Below are 25839 nucleotides of genomic sequence, written 5' to 3'. Positions count from 1 at the left end.
ACATGAAATATGGTGCAGTTCTGAACATCTCCACTGAAGATAGGGGCGATTAAAGCAGAACAATATTGTATTTTAATTTTTTATGGGAGGGGCGCAAATCACAAATGAGTGATTATGGGCTAGGTTGATGTGGGCCCTTAAGAGCAACATACCATAAAAATGTCTTCATCCTCTGTGCCACGGTTCAGGTAGTTATTTAGGAAAAACTGCATTTTTTGGGGTTTGGGGGGGCCCAGCGCGGGGGGGGGAGTGGCCCCCGGGGACCAAACGAAATTTTTCCGTAGAAGTCTAGTGGGGCTCCATGCCCACCAAATTTCATGTTCCCCGGTGTTTCGGTGTCCCTGGTATCGTTGACGAAAAATTTACGGGGGCCCCAGCGCGGGGGGGGAAGTGGCCCCCGGGGACCAAACGAAATTTTTCCGTAAAAGTCTAGTAGACCAACATACCATAAAAATTTCTTCATCCTCGGTGCCACGGTTCAGATAGTTATTTAGGAAAAACTGCATTTTTGGGGGTTTGGGGGGGCCCAGCGCGGGGGGGGAGTGGCCCCCGGGGACCAAACGAAAATTTTCCGTAGAAGTGTAGTGGGGCTACATGCCCACCAAATTTCATGTTCCCCGGTGTTTCGGTGTCCCTGGTATCGTTGACGAAAAATTTACGGGGGCCCCAGCGCGGGGGGGGAAGTGGCCCCCGGGGACCAAACGAAATTTTTCCGTAAAAGTCTAGTAGACCAACATACCATAAAAATTTCTTCATCCTCGGTGCCACGGTTCAGATAGTTATTTAGGAAAAACTGCATTTTTGGGGGTTTGGGGGGGCCCAGCGCGGGGGGGGAGTGGCCCCCGGGGACCAAACGAAAATTTTCCGTAGAAGTGTAGTGGGGCTACATGCCCACCAAATTTCATGTTCCCCGGTGTTTCGGTGTCCCTGGTATCGTTGACGAAAAATTTACGGGGGCCCCAGCGCGGGGGGGGGGAGAGGCCCCCGGGGACCAAACGAAATTTTTCCTTAGAAGTCTAGTGGGGCTACATGCCCACCAAATTTCATGTTCCCCGGTGCTTCGGTGTCCCTGGTATCGTTGACGAAAAATTCAATAAGGTGCCGAAAAAAAAAAAAAAAAAAAACTTTGACAATCCCTATATGACCGCTTTCGCTAGCTACGCTAGCGGCGGTCATAATGACACATGGAGACTTCAGTGATGATTCAATCGCATCGCAAAACGAGCGAGTCACGAGACTAATGCAGCGACACCGCGTTTAGACATCAGTGTCATTAAAGAGCATTAAAACATGAGGACTGTTTCTGTACGCTGGAGTTGCATGAACAACAAAAGACTTTATTTTGTTGGCAGAACTGATGTAAGTTAATATCAGGCGTTTATCATCATCATGAAGTTCCTGTGAGTGTTTCTGGCATCGGTTGATTGGGTTCCTCAGAACAGTAAAGGCTCACTGCGCTAATCAGCAGTGTTTATGCAACGCCTCCAGTTTATTATTCATCAACGGTGCGGTTTGGACGTGAAATGATACATTTCAGATTAATAATTGAGTTAGACGGGCCGGCTCTTCAGAGGGAGATTAAAGGAGCCTTTGAAGGAACCGACAACATGAAGCTCAGAACGTTTCTGGACGCAGAGAAGAGGAATCGCAGATGGAGGAGGAGAAAACACTGGAGGGTAAAGAAGTGCTGCGAACGAGAACAGGAGGAATGATCCTAACAATCCCTGTCTCCTGTTGGTATCCCACAATCCTGTGCGGTTCGGTGGCTGGTTGAAAAGTAAAAATTGGAAAAAAGGGAAATACTTTAAAAAGTTTAAGATATATATGAATCTCGCTGTTTTATAAACTAGTCATTAGTCTTTATTACTTTATTTACTTTTTGTTTTTTTTTGCTATAAAAGAAGATTTTTTTTCATTCTGCATCTCAGTTTCATCAACTAGTAATTTTTCTAAATTTGACTAATGAAATAAATTAAATTATTAAAAAATATATATATATTTTGCTATAAAAAGTTTAAGTAATTTAAAAAATATAATAAATTAATTAATTAAATAAATAATGAATTATATTAATCTACATTTTTTGATTTTTTTGCTATAAAGATTTTTCCTCCTGGTTCTCGGTATTTTAACAACTATTATTTTTTTTCTAAAGTTTACTAAATTAAAAACTAAATAATAAAATTTTAAAAACTTATTCTAAATTTTGTAGTTTTTTGCTATAAAGTTTAAGATATTTTTCATCCTGAATATTGCTGTCTTATCAATTTGTCTTTTTTATTTGACTAAATAAAAAATTAAATAATAAATAAATAATAATATTTAAATTATTCTAAATTTTGTAGTCTGTGCTATATTATTTTTTTCTTGCTGTTTTATCTACTAGTTATTTTTCTAAATTAGACTAAATTTAAAATGTAAATAAATACAAATACAATTTTTTTTACATTTTTCTAGTTTCAAGATATTTTGTATATTTTACAATTTTTGTATTTTTTACAATAAGTTATAATAAATAATAAATAAAATTATTCAAAATTTTCTAATTTGATCTATGTAATGTTCAACTCTATCAAGTAGTCATTTTTCTAAAATAGACTAAACTAAAAAAAATAGAAAATAAATGAAATAAATGAAATTATTCTAAATTTTCTAGTTTGATCTATGAAATGTTCAACTCTATCAAGTAGTCATTTTTCTAAAATAGACTAAATTAAAAAAATTGAAAATAAATGAAATAAGAAAAATAAAATTATTATAAATTTTCTAGTTTGATCTATGAAATGTTCAACTCTATCAAGTAGTCATTTTTCTAAAATAGACTAAACTAAAAAAAATAGAAAATAAATGAAATAAATGAAATTATTCTAAATTTTCTAGTTTGATCTATGAAATGTTCAACTCTATCAAGTAGTCATTTTTCTAAAATAGACTAAATTAAAAAAATTGAAAATAAATGAAATAAGAAAAATAAAATTATTATAAATTTTTTATAGTTTCAAGATATTTTGTCATGCTGTTTTATCAACTAGTCATTCAGAAAAACCACCAGCTAGCTCAAACATGTATCTCTGCACATGCCCCAAGTTGTGACGAGCTGTTCTTTAGAAGTTTAAAGCAGAAGTGAGATTAGTTCAGGTTGACCTGATGCTTTGAGGCTGGCAGAATAAAAACGCTGAGGCACAGAACGAGTCAGCAAGAAACACACTCAGAATCTCATTACTCGCTCAGACTGACACACAGCACAAACATCCTCGTCATCCTCAGCATCACAGCCTCTGGAGACAGATCAGTCTCAATCATTTATGCAAAAAAACAGGATTTACACATGTGTAGAAAACCACATTTAATGTACACAAAAAACAATTCACGTGAGTGAAATAAAATGATATATTCATAAAATACATTTCACAAATGCAAAACACAATTTGTAGATGCACAAAAACCTTTCAATGTTTAAAATTTACGAGTTTATCCTTGAATGTGAATGTGCAAATCGTCATTCATGTGTGGATCGCCTCGGATTTGTGTGTGTGTGTGTGTTTTTGAGACTTTCCTGGCAGCGCTCTCCTCCTACACAGATGAGTCGTACTCTTTAGCCAATCAGATTTAAGCTTATCAATCGACCAATCATCATCACGTGAGGGCGTGCCTACCTTCATGTTGCGTCATCAGCTTTCGACCACAGTAAGTTCATGGCTGAGCAGAGGTATGTGCAGTTGATCGGAAGGTTTTGTGCACAGTTGTATATCTACGAATTGTGTTTTGCATTTGTGAAATGTATTTTATGAATATATCATTTTATTTTGCGCATGTGAATTGCTTTTTGTGAATATATTTTTTTTTCACGCACGTGAAACAAATTTGTGTGAACGTGAATGTGGTTTCATGCATGTGAAATTGGCTACTCACGTGTGAATTATGTTTTTTGCGTGAATTCTTAATGAGACTGATCTGGCTCCTTCCTTCATTAGCATCGACATCATCGCTCACTCCTGAAGCTCTGGCTCGATGACATATATTAGTAACGTAACACACACACACACCACCAAACACAACTCGACAGGAGCGCAACGTTTCAGTGTTTTCACTGTGTTTCCACAAGTTTTGCATCATTATCTATATCAGGCTTTCCCAAAGTTAAGTTTTCATAAGTTAATGACAATCTAATAATCATTTAAATCATATAAATGTAAATTTAAAGTCCCCCTGTGCTGAAAATCCAGAGTCGTAGATGTTGTGTAGATGTTGTGTAGAAGTTGTGTAGATGTTGTGTTGATGTTGTGTGTTAATGTTGTGTGGATGTTGTGTAGAAGTTGTGTAGATGTTGTGTTGATGTTGTGTGGATGTTGTGTAGATGTTGTGTAGATGTTGTGTGTGTTACCTGTTCTCTTCTTCCAGTAGATGCGCACCTGTAGTTGTCCGTCTTTGTAATACGGTGTACTGATGTTGTGTCGATATTGTGTTGATGTAGATGTAGATGTTGTGTGGATGTTGTGTGGATGTTGTGTAGGTGTTGTGTAGATGTTGTGTGTGTTACCTGTTCTCTTCTTCCAGTAGATGCGCACCTGTAGTTGTCCATCTTTGTAATACGGTATACTGATGTTGTGTCGATATTGTGTTGATGTAGATGTAGATGTTGTGTAGATGTTGTGTTGATGTTGTGTAGATGTTGTGTAGATGTTGTGTGTGTTACCTGTTCTCTTCTTCCAGTAGATGCGCACCTGTAGTTGTCCGTCTTTGTAATACGGTGTGTTGATGTTGTGTAGATGTTGTGTAGAGGTTGTGTAGATGTTGTGTTGATGTTGTGTAGATGTTGTGTGTGTTACCTGTTCTCTTCTTCCAGTAGATGCGCACCTGTAGTTTTCCGTCTTTGTAATACGGTGTGTTGATGTTGTGTAGATGTTGTGTAGAGGTTGTGTAGATGTTGTGTTGATGTTGTGTAGGTGTTGTGTAGATGTTGTGTGTGTTACCTGTTCTCTTCTTCCAGTAGATGCGCACCTGTAGTTGTCCGTCTCTGTAATACGGTGTGTTGATGTTGTGTAGATGTTGTGTAGAGTTGTCCGTCTCTGTAATACGGTGTGTTGATGTTGTGTAGATGTTGTGTAGAGGTTGTGTAGATGTTATGTTGATGTTGTGTAGGTGTTGTGTAGATGTTGTGTGTGTTACCTGTTCTCTTCTTCCAGTAGATGCGCACCTGTAGTTGTCCGTCTTTGTAATACGGTGTGTTGATGTTGTGTAGATGTTGTGTTGAGGTTGTGTAGATGTTATACGGTGTGTTGATGTTGTGTAGATGTTGTGTTGAGGTTGTGTAGATGTTGTGTTGATGTTGTGTAGGTGTTGTGTAGATGTTGTGTGTGTTACCTGTTCTCTTCTTCCAGTAGATGCGCACCTGTAGTTGTCCGTCTTTGTAATACGGTGTGTTGATGTTGTGTAGATGTTGTGTTGAGGTTGTGTAGATGTTGTGTTGATGTTGTGTAGGTGTTGTGTAGATGTTGTGTGTGTTACCTGTTCTCTTCTTCCAGTAGATGCGCACCTGTAGTTGTCCGTCTTTGTAATACGGTGTGCCGACTCCCAGAGCGCTCGAGGGTTTCTTCACCGACACTTTCCTCACTTTAGAAACTGCCTCTAAATCAACATTCAAGAGATTAAATCTTAATATGGATCCACGCATTAAGAATATGAAAACAATCGGTGTATACTAATGTGACAGCGGATTCATTTCTGTGAATCCTTTCAATCAATTCCTATAAACTGTTATATTGGTGGATGTATATGAAAGTGATTAAATATGAAACTATGATTCATCCTTGGGTTCACTTTAGTTAAAGTTAAACTTTACTTTTACTACATACATACTGTATATATGGTCACAATTTTGCCTCAATAAACTCCTGATTTCTGATTATTAATAGTAAGGTAGTTGTTCAGTTTAGGTATTGGGTGATTAAGGGATGTAGATTATGATCATGCAGAATAAGGCATTAATATGTGCTTTAAAAGTACTAATAAACAGCCAATATCCAAGTACTATGCATGATAATAAGCAACTAGTTAATAGTGAAAATTGCTTCATTGAATTGCTTCGCGTCGGGGTCCCGTTCAGCCAGTCGGGGTTGTTATTCGCTATAGAGCTGGTAAGTCCCGCCCCTTCCGCTAACCCCCCTGGACCTCTAGATTGAAAAATCATCAATGCAAGTGAATGTGAGAAAATAATTATTTACACTTGCATTGAAGATTTTTCAATCTAGAGGTCCAGTGGGGTTAGCGGAAGGGGCGGGACTTACCAGCTCTATAACAACCGCCTCGCTATACATTATCCCTTACGTATTATTTTTTTTTATAGTTTTTTTTTAAAGATTTATATAAATATATATTAACATAATTGACAAAATTAAGGATTTTTGATCATTATGGGAAATAAAGTGTTCTTCCATCATGGTCCATCAAATAACTACAATTATTAAATAAATAAAAAATAAAATGATTAAACATTTAATAATTAAAATATTTAAAATAAAATAGTCAGTTTTATGTCTCAAAAATGACATAAAAATTTGGATTTGGATTAATCGGCCAATATATCGGTTATCGGCTGTCAACTATAAAGAATTATCGGTATCGGACAAATTTTTTATATCGGTGCATCCCCAATATTTGTATAAAGAATTATACAAATATATTATACTAATATAAACTAATATACTGATATAAAGAATTATCGGTATCGGACAAATTTTTTATATCGGTGCATCCCCGATAACTCTTAGTAGTTGAAAGCCGATAACCGATATATTGGCCGATAAATCCAAATCCAAATTTTTATTAGTTGGGGGCCTTAAGCACATAAATAGGTAATTTCGCGCAAATTCATCTAAAAGCGCCAAATTTGGCACAGATGTAGCTCAGGTCATACCGAAATGATTTAGCTAGGGCGCCGGAGCCAGCGACCCTTGGGGCCAAGATGGCGGCCAAATCCAATATGGCCGCCGCCCGAAAAGGGTTCCGGCTTTAACTTTTGAACCACATGAGTTACAAATACAAACTTGATATGTTTTTCAGCTTAATTGATCATGAGAAACACATAGGAATGTTTATATTTATGACCCAGTATATCTGGACCCCTTAATCCTCCAATTCCAATATGGCCGCTGTCCAAAAAAGCAGTTTGGGCTGTAGTATGGGGCCTTACACACCATTGTTCGCGCAAATTCATCTACAAGCACCAAATTTGGCACAGATGTAGCTGAGGGGATACTGAAATGATTTAGCCAGGGCGCCCGAGCCAATGGTCCCTGAGACCAAGATGGCGGCCAAATCCAATATGGCCGCCGCCTGAAAGGGTTTCGGCTATAGCTTTTGAGCCAGATGAGATACAAATACAAACTTGATGTCTATTTTACCTTCTTTGACCATGGGAAACCCATAGGAATACTTACATTTATGATTGGGTATATCAGGACCCCCCAAATTCTCTAAATTCAATATGGCTGCTGTCCGAAAAATGGTTTTGGCTACAAATTTTTAACCAAATGCGCTACAAATGAGGATGTGGTGTCTATTTTATGTTTATTGGCCACAGGAAGTCCATTGGCATATTTATATTTATGCTTGTGTAAGTCTGGAACCTGTATTCTTTTCAAGACTGTGGTTGAAAATCCTTTTTTTTTACCACAACTTTGAAGGTTATTCTCAATGTTGATTCATTTCCTTATGAAAGTGAAATGGTTTTCAGTTTACCACAGGTGAATATATTTCAAAGTGTAATCATATAAGAAAGAATAAGACACAATTATTATTGCAAGGCAATATTTATATTATATCAAATTGTTAAAATAATAATATAGTCAATTTTTCCAAAACTCTTAAAGGTTTGCTTAGCATAACAAAAAAACAGCAATAACATAAAAAACAACAGTGAATTCTCATGGTCTCTCACATGAATTATCATTATCACTCACAATCACCGGATCTCTCATTGTCTTCACCATCATTGTTTGTACAAGCACCCTCACATGCACATATAGAAGTGCAACGAACTCCAGCTTTACAGCACTTACAGTGCCCTCTACATGCTGTCTTGCAGCCACAGTGGAGCAGAATGGTGCAGGCTTTACTGGCGTCTCCGAGATTAGTCCAGTAAGGTTCCCAAGTCTTGCTCGTAGAGTCCCGATACCATTCCCATGCATTGAACTCTGGGATATCTTGCTGGACAGCGGTTGCCTGATTCCAGTAGAAGCTGGCCTGCAGCAGTGCTCTTTTGATGTGCTGAATCAATGCAGCTTGGGTAGGTGGCAGGTTCTCGAGTAGTCTCGCGTAGCCAGACCTTCAGACTGATGGCTGAAGGTCTGGAATTCTTAGCAGCTTTCTTTGGCCAAGGCCCGCCCATAAGGCCGTTTGACCGACATGTCAAACAACCAATTACAGTTCGTTTCGTTCAGCGTCACGTTTCGGGGCGTGGAAATGTCCCCACAACAACAGACCGGCGTGCAACAAGTCAGTCAGCATAGAAAATCAAAGAAGGAGAAGAAAACAAGCAGTAAGTCATTGATCTGTTCGTGCACGTATACTTTTGAGAATCCTACGTTTAGCTGATCTTGATAAATGCTCATTGTCACTCATGTAAACACACCAGTTTTTCTTCCGCAATCACACGTCTGCACGTTGTTTCCAGACAGACCGAAAATAAACGCGACACTCGCGCCCCCCGGAAATCCGATAAAATTCAACCAATCAGATGACGACTTCGACATTCCTGAAGTGTTTCCAGTTAAGTGTACCATAAGCATCAGACGTTTAGCCAACGTTCCGTGGGCGTGACGTCTGAGGCTGAGACTAGTTCTCGAGAGACTTGGTACCATTCGAAAAAAGGTGAAGTCTAGCTTCATCTACACGGCTGAAACCACAGCTCTTGCTGTACATGATGACGACCATACGCTCCAGTCTTTGGACATGGACATCATTGTTGATCTGTTCAGGCTCCAAGGTGAGGGTAACCAGAGATTCTGTGAGATCTGGTGTTGCCTCCCAAGCTGCCCATGCACTCTTTTTCCCATGGCACAGGAAGGCTGAGGTTGTGTCACAGCCTGTTAAAGCGTGGAAGAGTGGTAAGGCTAGTGACTTCTGGGGACCAAGATCCTTCATGATTTCATGAGCAGGAATGTCCCTATAGTTTTTTCCACCTGCAAAGCCGATCCAGAGCTCTGTGAGGCCGAGTGTGTTGAAGAAGCAGATGGCAAGGATGACAACATCGCTGTCGACAGTCCGGACAAATGCCTTTTTATGGCCATTGGCCCCAGCATGTGCAAGATGCAGGATTATTCTTGTATCTGCTTCTGGATGATTACAAGGCTGAAGGGCAGACATGTCATACCCTGGTCTGTTGGAGAGTACAGCATCTTTCTTGGTGGAAAGGAGGAGTTTACCTGACATGCCATGCTTGGTTATCTCTTCACTGATATATCCAAATAGTTAGATATAACAATATATCCAGTATATATATAATAGATATATCCAGTTACGTTTTGGAATTGGAGTTCTCCCATCTACTTTAGTTCTTGATCCGGTTCCTCTGCGTTGGTGAGTTTGTGTTTTGAGGTTCTCCTCTGGATATGTATCAAACATAATATCCAATCACGTGACAGATTCATAGCTCATGTGTGACCTCACAAACCCAGCAATATTGGTGTTAACATAGTCATGGAATGTTTTTTTCAGTAGTTGGCCGGACCATTTGGACCATGAGCTATGAATCTGTCACATGAGTTCATCATGTACAGCAAGAGCTGTGGTTCCAGCCGTGTAGATGAAGCTAGACATCACCTTTTTTCGAATGGTACCAAGTCTCTCGAGAACCTGCCACCCACCCAAGCTGCATTGATTCAGCACATCAAAAGAGCACTGCTGCAGGCCAGCTTCTACTGGAATCAGGCAACCGCTGTCCAGCAAGATATCCCAGAGTTCAATGCATGGGAATGGTATCGGGACTCTACGAGCAAGACTTGGGAACCTTACTGGACTAATCTCGGAGACGCCAGTAAAGCCTGCACCATTCTGCTCCACTGTGGCTGCAAGACAGCATGTAGAGGGCACTGTAAGTGCTGTAAAGCTGGAGTTCGTTGCACTTCTATATGTGCATGTGAGGGTGCTTGTACAAACAATGATGGTGAAGACAATGAGAGATCCGGTGATTGTGAGTGATAATGATAATTCATGTGAGAGACCATGAGAATTCACTGTTGTTTTTTATGTTATTGCTGTTTTTTTGTTATGCTAAGCAAACCTTTAAGAGTTTTGGAAAAATTGACTATATTATTATTTTAACAATTTGATATAATATAAATATCGCCTTGCAATAATAATTGTGTCTTATTCTTTCTTATTTTGATTACACTTTGAAATGTATTCACCTGTGGTAAACTGAAAACCATTTCACTTTCATAAGGAAATGAATCAACATTGAGAATAACCTTCAAAGTTGTGGTAAAAAAAAAGATTTTCAACCACAGTCTTGAAAAGAATACAGGTTCCAGACTTACACAAGCATAAATATAAATATGCCAATGGACTTCCTGTGGCCAATAAACATAAAATAGACACCACATCCTCATTTGTAGCGCATTTGGTTAAAAATTTGTAGCCAAAACCATTTTTCGGACAGCAGCCATATTGAATTTAGGGAATTTGGGGGGTCCTGATATACCCAATCATAAATGTAAGTATTCCTATGGGTTTCCCATGGTCAAAGAAGGTAAAATAGACATCAAGTTTGTATTTGTATCTCATCTGGCTCAAAAGCTATAGCCGAAACCCTTTCAGGCGGCGGCCATATTGGATTTGGCCGCCATCTTGGTCTCAGGGACCATTGGCTCGGGCGCCCTGGCTAAATCATTTCAGTATCCCCTCAGCTACATCTGTGCCAAATTTGGTGCTTGTAGATGAATTTGCGCGAACAGTGGTGTGTAAGGCCCCATACTACAGCCCAAACTGCTTTTTTGGACAGCGGCCATATTGGAATTGGAGGATTAAGGGGTCCAGATATACTGGGTCATAAATATAAACATTCCTATGTGTTTCTCATGATCAATTAAGCTGAAAAACATATCAAGTTTGTATTTGTAACTCATGTGGTTCAAAAGTTAAAGCCGGAACCCTTTTCGGGCGGCGGCCATATTGGATTTGGCCGCCATCTTGGCCCCAAGGGTCGCTGGCTCCGGCGCCCTAGCTAAATCATTTCGGTATGACCTGAGCTACATCTGTGCCAAATTTGGCGCTTTTAGATGAATTTGCGCGAAAATGTGCTTAAGGCCCCCAACTATATGTCATTTTTGAGAGCCTGATTACAAAAACGAAAGTCTCGTCATTAAAATCCACGTCCCAAACACAATTATGATGTTCTCATTATAATGTTATGTAGCCGATGTGACGGACTTGAGCTGCATCTATTTTCCTTTTTGAAGTGATTCCAATCATATTTCAAGCAATTCAAACCCATCATGATGAACAGTGCGCATCTGAAGAGTCTCAGCTGAAGGACATAATCATTATTTATCGGCTTTAATATATCGGCCAAATTTTCTTATCGGGCCGATAACGATAACATTAAAAATATATACATATGTAAGGGATAATCCACAGAAGGCTGTGCATTAAACGGTTTTATTACACACCTTCCAGCCAATCAGATTCGAGTATTCAGACAGACTATGGTATAAATCATAAAGGGACAGAAATCTTGCACTGATGATGATGATGATGATGATGATGATGATGATGATGATGAAGGCGAGTTGTGTCGTACTTGACTGATTGTGTTGTTGAGTGTCGATGTGAACGAAGGCTTTTCCACTCTTCAGTCGTTGTTGACCCCAGTACGAGACGGCCTGGACCTCCACTGAGTAACTGCAGTTCCACTGAAGCCCGTCCAGATCCGTCGAGCTCTCAGCCTGGAACACACACACTCGTTAAACTCACACACACAATCATTAAACTCACACACACTCGTTTACATCAGTTCATCAGCTGTATCACTGAAGCCCGTCCAGATCCATCGAGCTCTCGGCCTGAAACACACTCACTTGTTAAACTCACACACACACACACACACTCGTTTACATCAGTAAAGTACTCATTCATTAAACTCACACACTCACTCGTTAAACTCATACACTCACTCATTAAACTCACACACACACACTCGTTTACATCAGTTCATCAGCCGTATCACTGAACACAGATCCGTCGAGTATAATACAGGTTCAATGCACTGCTTCAGCATATTTGTGAATTTATTTGTTATGTATTTAATATACAGTGGTGGTCAAAATTAATGGCACCCCTGATAAATATGATAAAAAATGGCTGTAAAAAATATATCTGCATTGTTTATCCTTTTGATCTTTTATTCAAAAAATGCACAAAAATCTAACCTTTCATTGAAGTAAAAGAATTGAAAGTGGGGGGTAAATCACATTATAAAATAAATGTTTTTCTCCAAAACACGCTGGCCATAATTGTTGGCACCCTGTTATGAAATACTTTTTGCAACCTCCTTTTGCCAAGATAACTGCTCTGAGTCTTCTCCTATAATGCCTGATGAGTTTGGAGAACACCTGACAAGAGATCAGAGACCATTCCTCCACACAGAATCTCTCCAGATCCTTCAGATTCACAAGTTCATGTTGGCGCTTCTTCTCTTCAGTTCACTCCACTCATCAGGACAGGGGACTGGGACGGTCACGGCAGAAGCTTCATTTTGTGCTCAGTTACCCATTTTTGTGTTGATTTTGATGTTTGTTTTGGACCGTTGTCCTGATGGAAGATCCATCCAACCACGGCCCATTATAAGATTTCTAGCAGAGGCCGTCAGGTTTTGATTTTTTATCTGTTGGTATTTGCTAGAATCCATAATACCATGTATCTGAACAAGATGTCCAGGACCTCAAGCAAATAAATAGGCCCACAACATATAAGATCCAGCAGTATATTTAACCGTATGGGGTACTCTTCATCCCTGTTTGCACCAAACACATCTGCTGGGTTTGCTGCCAAAAAGCCCTTTTTTTAGTTTCATCTGACCACAGAATCCGGTCCCTTTTGAAGATCCAGTCGTGTCTGACCACTGAATATGCTGGAGTTTGTTCTTGGAGGAGCGAGGAGGATTTTTCTTGAAACCCTCCCAAACAACATGTGGGGATGTAGGGGTTGTTTGATAAAAATTGTTTAGGCTTTCTGACCCCCAAGACTCAACTAATCTCTGCAATTCTCCATCTATGATCCTTGAAGAGTCTTTGGCCACTCAAACTTTCATCCTCACCGTCCATTAAGACAATATAAGCCTCTTTCCGACCAAGTAGTTACAGGAACTTACTTATAGGAACTGTTCACTTCTAAACAGTTCTATGAACTACTCTCCCCCAAACTCGGTTTTGCTGTTTGCGTTCGCACTGGCCAAGTGGCCATAGGAACTGGTAGGAGGGGTAAGGGAGAGACACAAGCACGGTGACTTTTATTTTGATGGGGCGACGGACCTTTATTTTGGCGGCGCTGAGAACGCCAGAGCAAACAATGCTCGCATTCTCTGTGTTTATTAGTTAGCGATCTGTCTAACAATACTGTTTAACATGTTATTAGATAGAACTGTTATAGAAAGTAGACAGTATATGAAAAAAAGGTTATTAGCCTATGCCGTGTGGTTGATGTCCAGTGTTGCTAGCTGGGCAGATAAACATAATCATGTTTGGCTTGGTCCCCTCAAAGTTGCGTTGGATTTTCTCTTCAGCATAAAGGTTTAGAGGCCCATCTATCACTGTTTTCCATGTTTGTATAGTTAGTTTATGGAGTAAATATATAGGCTATAATCTGTGTGTTTACATTCTAGCTGTTTTTAAAATGGCGGGTGCTGGTGTTCCGCATGCGTTCGGTCAATCAGCGTACACTAACGTCACGGGTAGTTCCTATAGTGCTGGTTTAGACCCTACTCTGAAGTAGGAGCTCAATTAGTTCCTCCAAATGGAGATCCTAGAACTAAAATAGTTCCTAGTTCCTGCGGTGCGAACACGCCGACATCCGGGTACTTTAGCCAATAGTTCTAGGAACTGTGAAAAGGTTCCTCCGGTCGGAAAGCGGCTATAGACACACGTCCTCTTCCTGGCAGATTCGTAACATCTTTAGTTGATTATAACTTCTTAATTATTGCCCTGATGGTCAAAATGGGGATTTTCAATTCTTTGGCTATTTTCTTACAGCCACTTTCTATTTTGTGATGCTCAACAATCTTTTGCTGCACATCAGAACTATATTCTTTGGTTTTACTCATTGTGATGGATGAGCAAGGGAATTTGGCCTTTGTGTTTCCTCATATTTAAACTCCTGTGAAACAAGAAGTCATAGCTGGACAATTTCATGTTCCTAGTCACCCTGGTGTGCTAAATAAAGGTAAATATTAATGAGAATATACTTCAGAGATATTTTTCTCATAAAAAATTCTAGGGGTGCCAATAATTGTGGCCGACATGTTTTGGAGAAAAACATTTATTTCATAATGTGATTTACCCCCCAATTTCAATTCTTTTACTTCAATGAAAGGTTAGATTTTTGTGAATTTTTTGAAGGAAAGATCAAAAGGATAAACAATGCAGGTTTATTTTTTACAGCCATTTTTGTTCATATTTACCAGGGGTGCCATCAATTCTGACCAGCACTGTATATAAAATATATGACATTTAATATTTAATATTCCGACATATATTTGATATATAATATATATCTGAAATATATTTAATAGCCTATATAAAATATCTGACATATTTAATATATAACATATTTAATATATATTTAATATATAAAATATTTGACGTTTAATATATAACAGATCTAACATATATTTTATATATAACATTTCTTACATATTTAATATATATTATATTTTTGACAAGTATTTATATTATGTATGACATATTTAATATATATATATCTGATATACATTTAATATATCAAATGTTTAACATTTAACATATATGACATATTTCATACATAATATATTTGACACATATTTGATATATAACACATATCTCACATAGATTTAATATATAACATATGACATATATTTGATATATAATATATTTGACCTTTAGCAGGTGACATGTTAAATATATAACGAATTATACAACAAATAAAATTCATAGCATAAAATGAATTAAGGAATAATCTGGATGTGCATAAATGTGATTTTTGTGTGTTAACTTCTTCTATTTATGTGGGTTTTGGCTCCTGCTATCCTAAATGACATAATAACACAATGAATAATCTCCGAACAGACGTTGCTCTTTAGTGTAAGTGTGTGTTTCTGTGTTTCTGACGTGAAGACTTTATCATGGAAGCATATCCCGAGATCAGCGTGAGCGTGAACGCCACAATAATCTGGTTTATTAGGAACACATGTGAAGTGATTAGAGTTTCCACATCTCAGCTGATCACTGCATTCCTCCAGCAGCGTGAGCTTGATCGGGTTCAGCTATTAACGGGTTAGTTTGGGCATTCCTGCATCAGCGTGAGCTTGATAGGTTCAGTTATTAACGGGTTAGTTTGGGCATTCCTGCGTCAGCGGGTCACTAACTCAGACAGATCATGTGTCGGGACATTATGAACACACTCACTGTCGGGTTTGTTTGGAGACTGTGGGAGTTTCACAGTCAACAGCTTTACTGAGCTTCAGTGTGTCATCAGGTCAGTTCTACAGGCTTCTGCTTTATTTAAACACAATTCACTGAACTTTTCTGTTTCTACTTTAGCAGAAACTTGGTGACTTTTGTGGGACTAGTTATATGAACATAGAACAATTGTGGACATGATTAGAAAACGCTAAGTGGATCAGCATTGGAAATAAATGGGAAATACAGAGCAATTTTTGGGGGTATAATCTATAAATCTGTGCAGTTTTTGATAATGTCTAAATATATATTCAAATGCAAAACCAAATAAAAGCAAGTAATTATGTCTCAAAATACTTGTCAAACATGTCAAGTTGCGGTTGTGATGGGCAGTCCATTTCTTTTCTGCCAAATGGTTCTTTTGGACTGTTTGTTTCAATGAACCGATTCACTAAACTGCAAAAATGTTACTTGGGATTTCAAAAAATTCTTACAAGACGCTGCGTAGCTCAAGACACAGTGGGAACGCCTGCGACGGCCAGCACCGAAACATACCAAGAGCTGGCTAGATTTTCTCCAACCGCTAGAGCGATCTACATAGAACTTCAATGCTCGGACAATGCAGAGCAAATGAAGCTTCCCGTCCTCCTCAGAAACAAAAGGAGGAGGATGGAAAGAGTGAAGGTTGACAACCTGAGAGCGAAATGATGTGGACAATACTTTGGGCACATATCCTGGCCTTGGTCCTTAAGTCATCTTGACCAGACCAGGAGCGAAGTCCATACATGTCTTGCTGACAGAAAGAGCTTGCAAATCTCCAAAACATTACCAATAAGTCAAAGCTAATAAGAGAGTAATCTTGAGAGTCAGAATCCACTCCGGAGCTGACTCCAAGGGCTCAAAGGGAGCCTCCGTTAAGCCCTCCAGGACGACTGACAGGTCCCAAGAGGGAATTCCAGGGGAGCGTGCTGGTTTCGGGCGCCTAACCCCGCGCATAAATGTTGAGACTAGCCTTAGTTTACCCAGGGGGGATCTCATCCGACTCTCTATGAGCTGCAATAGCAGCAACGTATACTCTCAGAGTGGTAGCGGCCGCTCCAGAAGCAAACTTCTCCTGTAGGAACTCCAGCACTGAACCCACTGGGCAGCTGACTGGATCCACAGCGTGTGTTGAACACCATGACTCAAAAACCCTCCACTTAGAGGAATACAGCCTTCTCGTGGAAAGGGTTCTCGCACTTGCAATGGTCTCCTGGACGTCAGCGGGAAGACCAAAGCTCAAAGCTAGCGGCCTCTGATGTGCCATACACATAGCTTCCAAATGTCGTGGCGAGGGTGCCATATCCTGCCCTGAAGCTGGGATAGTAGATCCTCCCTGACCGGAATCTCCCAGGGAGGGTATTCCAGAACAGGAACCTGCTCCGAGAACCACGGCTGGGACGGCCAGAATGGGGCTACAAGTAGGAGACGGGATCCGCTCTCCCTCACCCTGGACAGAACCGCCTGGATCAATTTGACGGGCGGGAATGCATAAAGTTTCTGTATCGGCCATGGGTGGGCGAATGCATCTATCCCCAACGGTGCTGGGGGGCTCAGGGAGAACAAAAAGTGGGCATTGGGACAATGCAAAGAGGTCCACTTCCGCTTTTCTGAACACGTCCCAAATCAGGGCTACTGTTTGACGGTTCAACATCCACTCCCCCGACCTGAGCTTCTGCCTCGACAGAAAATCCGCTGCGAGGTTCAAGATCCCGGGGACATGGACTGCCCTCAGTGAAAGGAACTTGTCCTGAGCCCACAGGAGGAGGTGGCGCGTGTGCCTCAACCCGAGAGACTGAATGTGACGAAGGACAATGTCCCTGAGGTGGGTCACCAATTCCCTGGAGCGAGCTAAAAGGAGCCAATCGTCCAGGTAGTTGAGTATACGAATGCCCTGGAGCTGCAACGGGGCAAGAGCAGCATCCATACACTTTGTGAACGTCCTCGGCGCTAGAGCGAGACCAAAGGGAAGGACCCTGTACTGGTAAGCCTTTCCTCCAAAGGCGAATCTGAGGAACCTCCTGTGTCGCCGTACAACCTGAATATGGAAATATGCATCCTTCAGGTCTACTGTCACGAAGCAGTCCCCCGCACGAATTTGAGATATGATAGCTTTCAGCGTCAACCACTGGAATTTCCCTTTGTAAAAGGAGAAATTCAGCCGCCGGAGGTCTAGTATAGGTCGCAGACCGCCGCCCTTCTTCAGGACCAGGAAGTAACGGCTGAAGAAGCGTTGCTCGACTTCCTTTGAAGGAACCTCTTCTATCGCTCCCTTGAGAGGAAGGGACGAAATCTCCTGCTCTGAGGCGCTGTCGATTACAGTCGGAAAAATCCCGTTGAAGCAAGGGGGGTTGCGACAGAACTGAAGCGTGTAGCCGAGCCGAACTGTGCGGAGGATCCAAGGCGATACCCCTGGCAGACGCCTCCATTCTTGAAAGAAATGTGATAAAGGAAGCAGAGTGTTGCAATGCAGAGGACATAACTGTGTTAGGGTGTCGAGCTGAATCTTGTGGGGCGGCGTGGTCAACTGTGAAGGAGAGCACCTTGCTTCCTGACACGCAGTGGGAGGTACCACTGCCTGGATCAGTACCGCAGGGTCTGCCTGCTCCTGAAGAAAACTGAACTCCGAGGATGCGAGCGGCAGGTATCAAACAAGTCAGGGGTGAGGGGAGAAAGCTTAATGCGTCTCCTTCCTCCCGCTCCGAAAGGTTTGAATGAAGTTGAACAGAAACTGCACTTCGAAACGCGCTGGGCGGCGTGTGAGAGGTGGGCAGAAACGCTTGCGCGTTCTGTCCCAAGCTCGAAAATCTGGGTTTTTCTGACCTGAGGGTCAGGAGCGATTTGAGGGAGCTGGAGCGAAAGGTTTGTTAGACCGCTTCAGCTCAAGACGCCTATGAGGTCGCTGGCGGGGAAATGGGCTACGTGTGTGTGTACCCAAACCATAGCTGGTGGGGGATGAGCCGGGTCACTCCTCCTAGTGGTGAACTCCTTCCTGTGAAAGGGAGGTTCTCTGATTTGAGACGGGGAGGGGTTAGACGACTCCCTAACCCTCTTGGGCATAAACTGCCTGAAGGCGGCCGACTGGGATTTTGCAGCCCTGAACTTGTCAACCAGAGGTGTTGACCGCCTCCCCGAACAGTCCAGACTGAGAAACAGGGGCGTCCAGGAGGAAAACCTTCTCCTTGTCACGAATCTCTGTGAGGTTGAGCCACAGGTGGCGCTCTGCAGCAACCACGTCTGCCATAGACAGACCTATAGCGCGCGCGGTGTACTTGGTGGCTCTTAAGGCCAGATCCGTGGCCTTACGAAGCTCCTTGACAGCTTCCGGCATTAGGCAAGTGCCCTCGTCCATCTCCTTGGACGTCTGGTAGGCTTGGAGGATGGCCATAGTGTGAAGGGACATGCCTGCCTGACTAGCTGCCATGTAGGACTTTCCGATAAGGGCGGAAGTAGTCCTGCATGGTTTAGAGGGAAGGAGGGGGCGAGATTTCCACGATGGGGCCGTCGACGGAGAAAGGTGAGTAGCCAGCGTGTCCTCGACCGCTGGGATGGCAGAATAGCCCTGCTCCACAGAACCAACAAGGTTGGTGAGTCAGCGGCTGCCACATTAGTCAAACGCGCGGAAAAAGGCTGCTTCCAGGATCTGGAGATCTCATTATGTAGATCACTGAAAAAGGGCAGCTTTCTCCGCTCCGGCCTAGAATTAGGGCCACTTAAAAATATTTCGCCGAGTTTAGACGACTGTGACCCGCGGGGCTCGTCGGGCCAGTTAATAGCGAGCTTCTCTGTAGCGCGCGAAAGCACATCAATAAGCTCGGTGTAGGCGCAGGAGGCCGCGCTTCCTGGCCGCTAGGCGGGAGAACGCCATCAACTAAAACAGGCCGAAATCCTCAGAGTCGGACGCTGCAGTGTAAATCACATCCTCCAGCCCGAAAGAAACCGTCTAATGGGCTTCCGGGCTAGGGCATAAATAATCGTGATAAAACTCGACTGGCAGGACGCTGCGCGCGTGCTCGGGAGAGAAAGGGCGAGGCCCGTCTGCTCATACTCCATACCCTGGAGCTATACATCCGAACCCCAGCTCGCGGATCCCAGCGAGGCCTCTGTGGTCTCGGGAGCGCGGATGACTCCTTCACAAAAAACGTGAGCATAGAGCGGAGGGTTTTGAGAGGTAGATTGTCACAAAATGTACATTTTTACAAACCTAGAACAGCCTCGCGCGCATGTGAAAAACCCAAACATTTAACGCACTAACTGTGAGGGTCTTCACTCGCAATAAAGCGAGCGCATGGCGGCAGGCAACGACGAAACTCCATGGCACTTCACCGCAAGGAGAACTGAGTTCCACTATTCACAGTCGCTGAAGTGCAGGTGAAGAATGCTGATGCTAAAATCCGAATATTTGGGCCAGAAAAACCGAGAACGAAGGGCTAGAATGGCTGCTTCATGAAGGCAGAGAAGTCAGAGGAGCAGATGGCGCCATCAGCCAATGAATTGGAGTGATTCTATATGGGCTTCAGACAATCAGCACACCCAGAGGGCGTTCCCACTGCGTCTTAAGTGAACATATGAAAGAGAACCTCCATTACCCCGTCGATGGTCTTCCTCCTCTTTCTCCGGGATGGCACCGGGGATTTTCCCGGGACGCTGCAGGTCCAGAAGACTCGGAAGTGATGAACGGGAACATCGGATTCTGCCGGAAGAGTCCAGTCGAGTCGAACCTTCATCTGACCCTCGGGACCCAGCGTGAGGTTTGAGGCTCTCAGTCCCGCAGGGGTCGGAGGAGGAGACGGGTCTGAACACACACACACACAGCTCTGTTAGATGGAAAACAACACACACACACACACACACACACAGCTCTGTTAGATGGAAAACAACACACACACACAGCTATGTTAGATGGAAAACAACACACACACACACACACACACACACACACACAACACACACACACAGCTCTGTTTGATGGAAAACAACACACACACACAGCTCTGTTTGATGGAAAACAACACACACACAGTTTTGTTTGATGGAAAACAACACACACACAACACACACACACAGCTCTGTTAGATGGGGTCAGAGGAGGAGACGGGTCTGAACACACACACACACACACACACACAGCTCTGTTAGATGGAAAACAACACACACACAACACACACACACACACAGCTCTGTTTGATGGAAAACAACACACACACAACACACACACACAGCTTTGTTTGATGGAAAACAACACACACACACAGCTATGTTAGATGGAAAACAACACACACACACAGCTATGTTAGATGGAAAACAACACACACACACACACACACACACACACACACAACACACACACACAGCTCTGTTTGATGGAAAACAACACACACACACAGCTTTGTTTGATGGAAAACAACACACACACAGTTTTGTTTGATGGAAAACAACACACACACAACACACACACACAGCTCTGTTAGATGGGGTCAGAGGAGGAGACGGGTCTGAACACACACACACACACACACACACAGCTCTGTTAGATGGAAAACAACACACACACAACACACACACACACACAGCTCTGTTTGATGGAAAACAACACACACACAACACACACACACAGCTTTGTTTGATGGAAAACAACACACACACACACAACACACACACACAGCTCTGTTAGATGGGGTCGGAGGAGGAGACGGGTCTAAACTCACACACATACACACACAAACACACATACACACACAAACACACACAGCTCTGTTAGATGGGGTCGGAGGAGGAGACGGGTCTGAACACATACACACACACACACACACACGGGGTCGGAGGAGGAGACGGGTCTGAACAGACACACACACACACACACACACAAACACACACACACACACACACACACAAAAACACGTACGTACGCACACACACTCACACTCACACACACACACACACACACACACACACACACACACACAGAGCTCTGTTAGATGGGGTTGGAGGAGGAGACGGATCTGAACAAACACACAAACACACACACACACACACACACACACACACACACACACACACGCACACACACACACACACACACACACACGCACACACACACACACACACACACACACAAACACACAGGTTTTGCACTTGAGAATAAGTGCAAGAATTCTAGGACTTTTAGTTGTCAGTGACAAAAAACTTTTAAATTGTAATATTTAATAAAGTTAATAAAGTTTATTAAAGTTGAATAACGTTTTTAATCTAACATTTATATTTTATTTAAGTTTCATTTAAATGAACAAAAATATTTGTAATAGTTCTGGTTCTAGTTAAACTAATAACTGCAGGTAAATTGAGAGATTGCGTTAATTTACTTTTAATTAATTATATATATTTTGTCTATTTGATAAATGGAAATATTTGGCAGATTTTTATTTTATTTACTTATATATATATATATATATATATATATATATATATATATATATATATATATATATATATATATATATATATATATATGTATCTAATATTTAATAAATTGTAAATTTTTCCATCTAATATTTATACTTAATTTTTATTACAGATTTATTTCAAATTACAAAACTTATTTTTAATAGTTCTAGTTGACAATAACAACATGGTATGTTTTATTTTTTACATATTATTATATATAATGTTATAATTTTTTTATGATATTATATTTATATTATTATAATTAGATAAATTATATGTTTGTCTTTGTGGTAATGAAATAATTTGGCTGTTTAATATTTTATTTTTATCTAATTATATTTTTGATTTAATATTATAATAATACATATGTATGTTTGAAGAGGTGCATTTATCTGTAATCTCAACACGAGTTTAAACACAGCAGATCTGAGATGCTCTGAACGTGATTCGAATAACTCATTCTTTCTACAATATTCGCTGAATGAATAAAACTAGATGAATAAATCATGACGGATGACAGTATAGAGCACTGATTGAAGATGTTAAACTGTACATGAGAAGGCAAGGCCCTCAGATCCTGCTGGGAACTCACTACTTATAAGTTTGTAGGTCATAATTACGGTGTGATGTGTGTCCATGTGATTACAGCTGGAATAAACACGGATGGATTATGATCCTGTGAGGCCACACACACCAGATGATGTTTAAATAACAAGAAATTACCCGGCCGTATGAGAAATAACCTCAGAATTGCAATTTGCAAAATAAATGTTTACAATAATGAAAACACAGAGTAAAACTCAGCTTTGATCACAGGAATAAATTACACTCTACCATATATTTACATAGAAAACAGCTGTTTTAAATTGTAATAATATTTCACAATTTTTACTGTTTTTTTTTTAACCGATAAACAGTCTCACTGCCACAGCATTCATGAACAGTAAGAGCGGAGTTACAGAAACTCACAGAGCAACAGGAGTCAGTTATTAAAGGAAATGGGTCAAATATGGACAAACTCGGCCGATGGGTTACATTTTAAAAGTACATTTTTAACCCAACATTTGGGTTTGTCTATATTTGACCCAAAATTGGGTTAAAACAACCCAGAATCACAGGAGACGTGAATTTTAACGCCCAAGCAAACAAATAAAAAGGATTATTCGTCTCATTTAAGCTTTTCTAAATCAGGCCTAAATGGAGGCTCTGTGAACGACGGTCGTAAAACTCTTGAAATATTCCTTTAACAAAGTCTTTTATGAGGTATTTCTACAAGGCAGTCTTTTCACTCGTCTAATAAACTGCATTTATGAACGTAAATGATCATATTTCCTACACTCTAAAAATTCTGGGTTGTTTCAACCCAACTTTGGGTCAAATATGGACAAACTCGGTCGTTGGGTTAAATGTTTAAATTACATTTTTAACCCAACGTTTGGGTTTGTCCATATTTGACCCAAAATTGGGTTAAAACAACCCAGCATTTTTTAGAGTGTATAGAATCACGGGAGAAGTGAATTTTAACTCGTTTTTTTTACAAGGCATTGTTTTCACTCGTCTAATAACATGCATTTATGAACCGATTTTGAATGTAAATGATCATTTTTCCTAGAATCGGGGAAAAGTGAATTTTAACGCCCAAGCAAACAAATAAAAAGGACACGTTATTCGCCTCATGAATGGAGGCTCTGTGAACGACAGGTGTAAAAACTTATTATACACATATATTATTATTTATTATAATATATTTATATATAATAATACATCAAATCTAAATTCAAAATATAGTAACAAAAACTATAATTGTACGTTAGTGATACTAAAACCCATATTCTTACTATTATCGAAGGGAAAAGCGTTTCTTTTTATGTTGCAGGGAAAAAATAACATCACACGGGTTTGCCACAATATGAGGAGCAAAAAATAATCACAGAATTTGAAATATTCCTTCAATAAAGTATTTTATGAGCCATTTATACAAGGCAGTGTTTTCTCTCATCTAATAAACTGCATTTATGAACCGATTTTGAATGTAAATGATCATTTTCCAAGAATCACAGGAGACGTGAATTTTAACGCCCAAGCAAATAAAAAGGACACATTATTTGTCTCAAGCTTTTCTAAATCAGGCCTAAATGGAGGCTCTGTGAACGACGGTCGTAAAACTCTTGAAATATTCCTTTAATAAAGTCTTTTATGAGGTATTTCTACAAGGCAGTGTTTTCACTCGTCTAATAAACTGCATTTATGAACGTAAATGATCATATTTCCTACACTCTAAAAATTCTGGGTTGTTTCAACCGAACTTTGGGTCAAATATGGACAAACTCGGCCGTTGGGTTAAATGTTGAAATTACATTTTTAACCCAACATTTGGGTTTGTCCATATTTGACCCAAAATTGGGTTTTATGTGGTTTTATTAAAAAGTCTATTATGAGGTATTTCTACAAGGGATTGTTTTCACTCGTCTAATAAACAGCATTTATGAACCGATTATGAAGGTATTTTAGAATTTTTCCTAGAATCACGGGAGAAGTGAATTTTAACGCCCAAGCAAACAAAACAGAAACAAAATAATAATAATAATAATATATATATATATATATATATAATTTATTTATTTATTTATTTTTTATTATCAAATAAAAAGGACACGTTATTTGTCTAATTTAAGCTTTTCTAAATCAGGCCTAAATGGAGGCTCTTATTTTTACGTTTATTTTTATTTTTAAGGCAGTATTTTCACTTATCTAAAAAAACACATTTATGAACTGATTTTGGATGTAAATTATCATTTTTCCAATAGAATCACGGGAGAATTGAATTTTAACGCCCATGCAAAAAAAAAAAAAAATATATATATATATATATATATATATATATATATATATTTTTTTTTTTTTTTTTTATCAAATAAAAAGGACATGTTATTTGTCTTATTTAAGCTCTTCTAAATCAGGCCTGAATGGAGGCTCTGTTGTAAAACTCTAGTCTAAAACGGGCCGTTGGAGCAGAAGATGAAAGGCTTCCACCTGCCGGCTCCGTAAATCCCGTGGGATTGCAGCTGTCCGAGGCCACCCGGGAAGACTCACCTCGGGAAGATCGGAAGTGTTTGCTGGGAGCCGTGAACCCGCGAGTGCCGTGAACATTGACCGACGCCACACGAAACTGGTACCACCTGACCGGCCTCACGTCGCTCAGCACGACCCGCTCTTCAGCAACCTGAGGGCACAGAGGGCTAGAGGTCACGGACAGAGGTCACGGACATGAGCTATTTTAAAACACGAAAGAGAACGAGACATTTGTGCACATCTCTTTATTTAACATGCTTTTGTTTAAAAATATTCTCTTTCTCAGTGTTTCTGTCTTGTGTCTTAAATCGAGATTTACTGGAGAAGCAAAATGACTGAAGATATTAAGACTTGTTTTCTGATTTTTTTTTTTTAAATTAGGTGAGTTTTTGCTTAAAACATGAACAAATATCTGACAATGGAGTCTGAAAAATAATCTTGTTTTCACTTTGAATAAAGATGATTTTTCTGACCCCATTGGCAGATTTTTGTTCTTGTTTTAAGCACAAACTCACTTTACTTTGATTATTTTTTCAGAAAACAAGACTTAATAAAAGACAGTCATTTTACTTCTCCAGTAAATGTCTCTTGATTTATTATATTTTTTTATATTTGTGCTGGAAAACAAGAAAGA

General features: G+C 40.3%; 1 protein-coding gene across 1 annotated transcript in view; it reads right to left on the bottom strand.

Moving 5' to 3' along the window:
• The window catches only part of anos1 (anosmin 1), an 85327-nt gene that overhangs the window by 12887 nt on the left and 46601 nt on the right, over window positions 1-25839 (bottom strand). The window contains exons 6-9 of the mRNA XM_081368135.1: window positions 25227-25356; window positions 20279-20484; window positions 11801-11945; window positions 5509-5628 (exon numbers count right to left, since the gene is read on the bottom strand). Of these exons, the coding sequence (XP_081224261.1) occupies window positions 5509-5628; window positions 11801-11945; window positions 20279-20484; window positions 25227-25356 (601 nt within the window). The remainder of the gene's footprint in view (window positions 1-5508; window positions 5629-11800; window positions 11946-20278; window positions 20485-25226; window positions 25357-25839) is intronic.

The sequence above is a fragment of the Scardinius erythrophthalmus genome, assembly GCF_964197995.2.
Source record: "Scardinius erythrophthalmus genome assembly, chromosome: 6".
Taxonomy (NCBI): Eukaryota; Metazoa; Chordata; class Actinopteri; order Cypriniformes; family Leuciscidae; genus Scardinius; species Scardinius erythrophthalmus.
The sequence above is the reverse complement of the archived record's forward strand: the minus strand, read 5'-3'. Positions and strand labels throughout refer to the sequence as shown.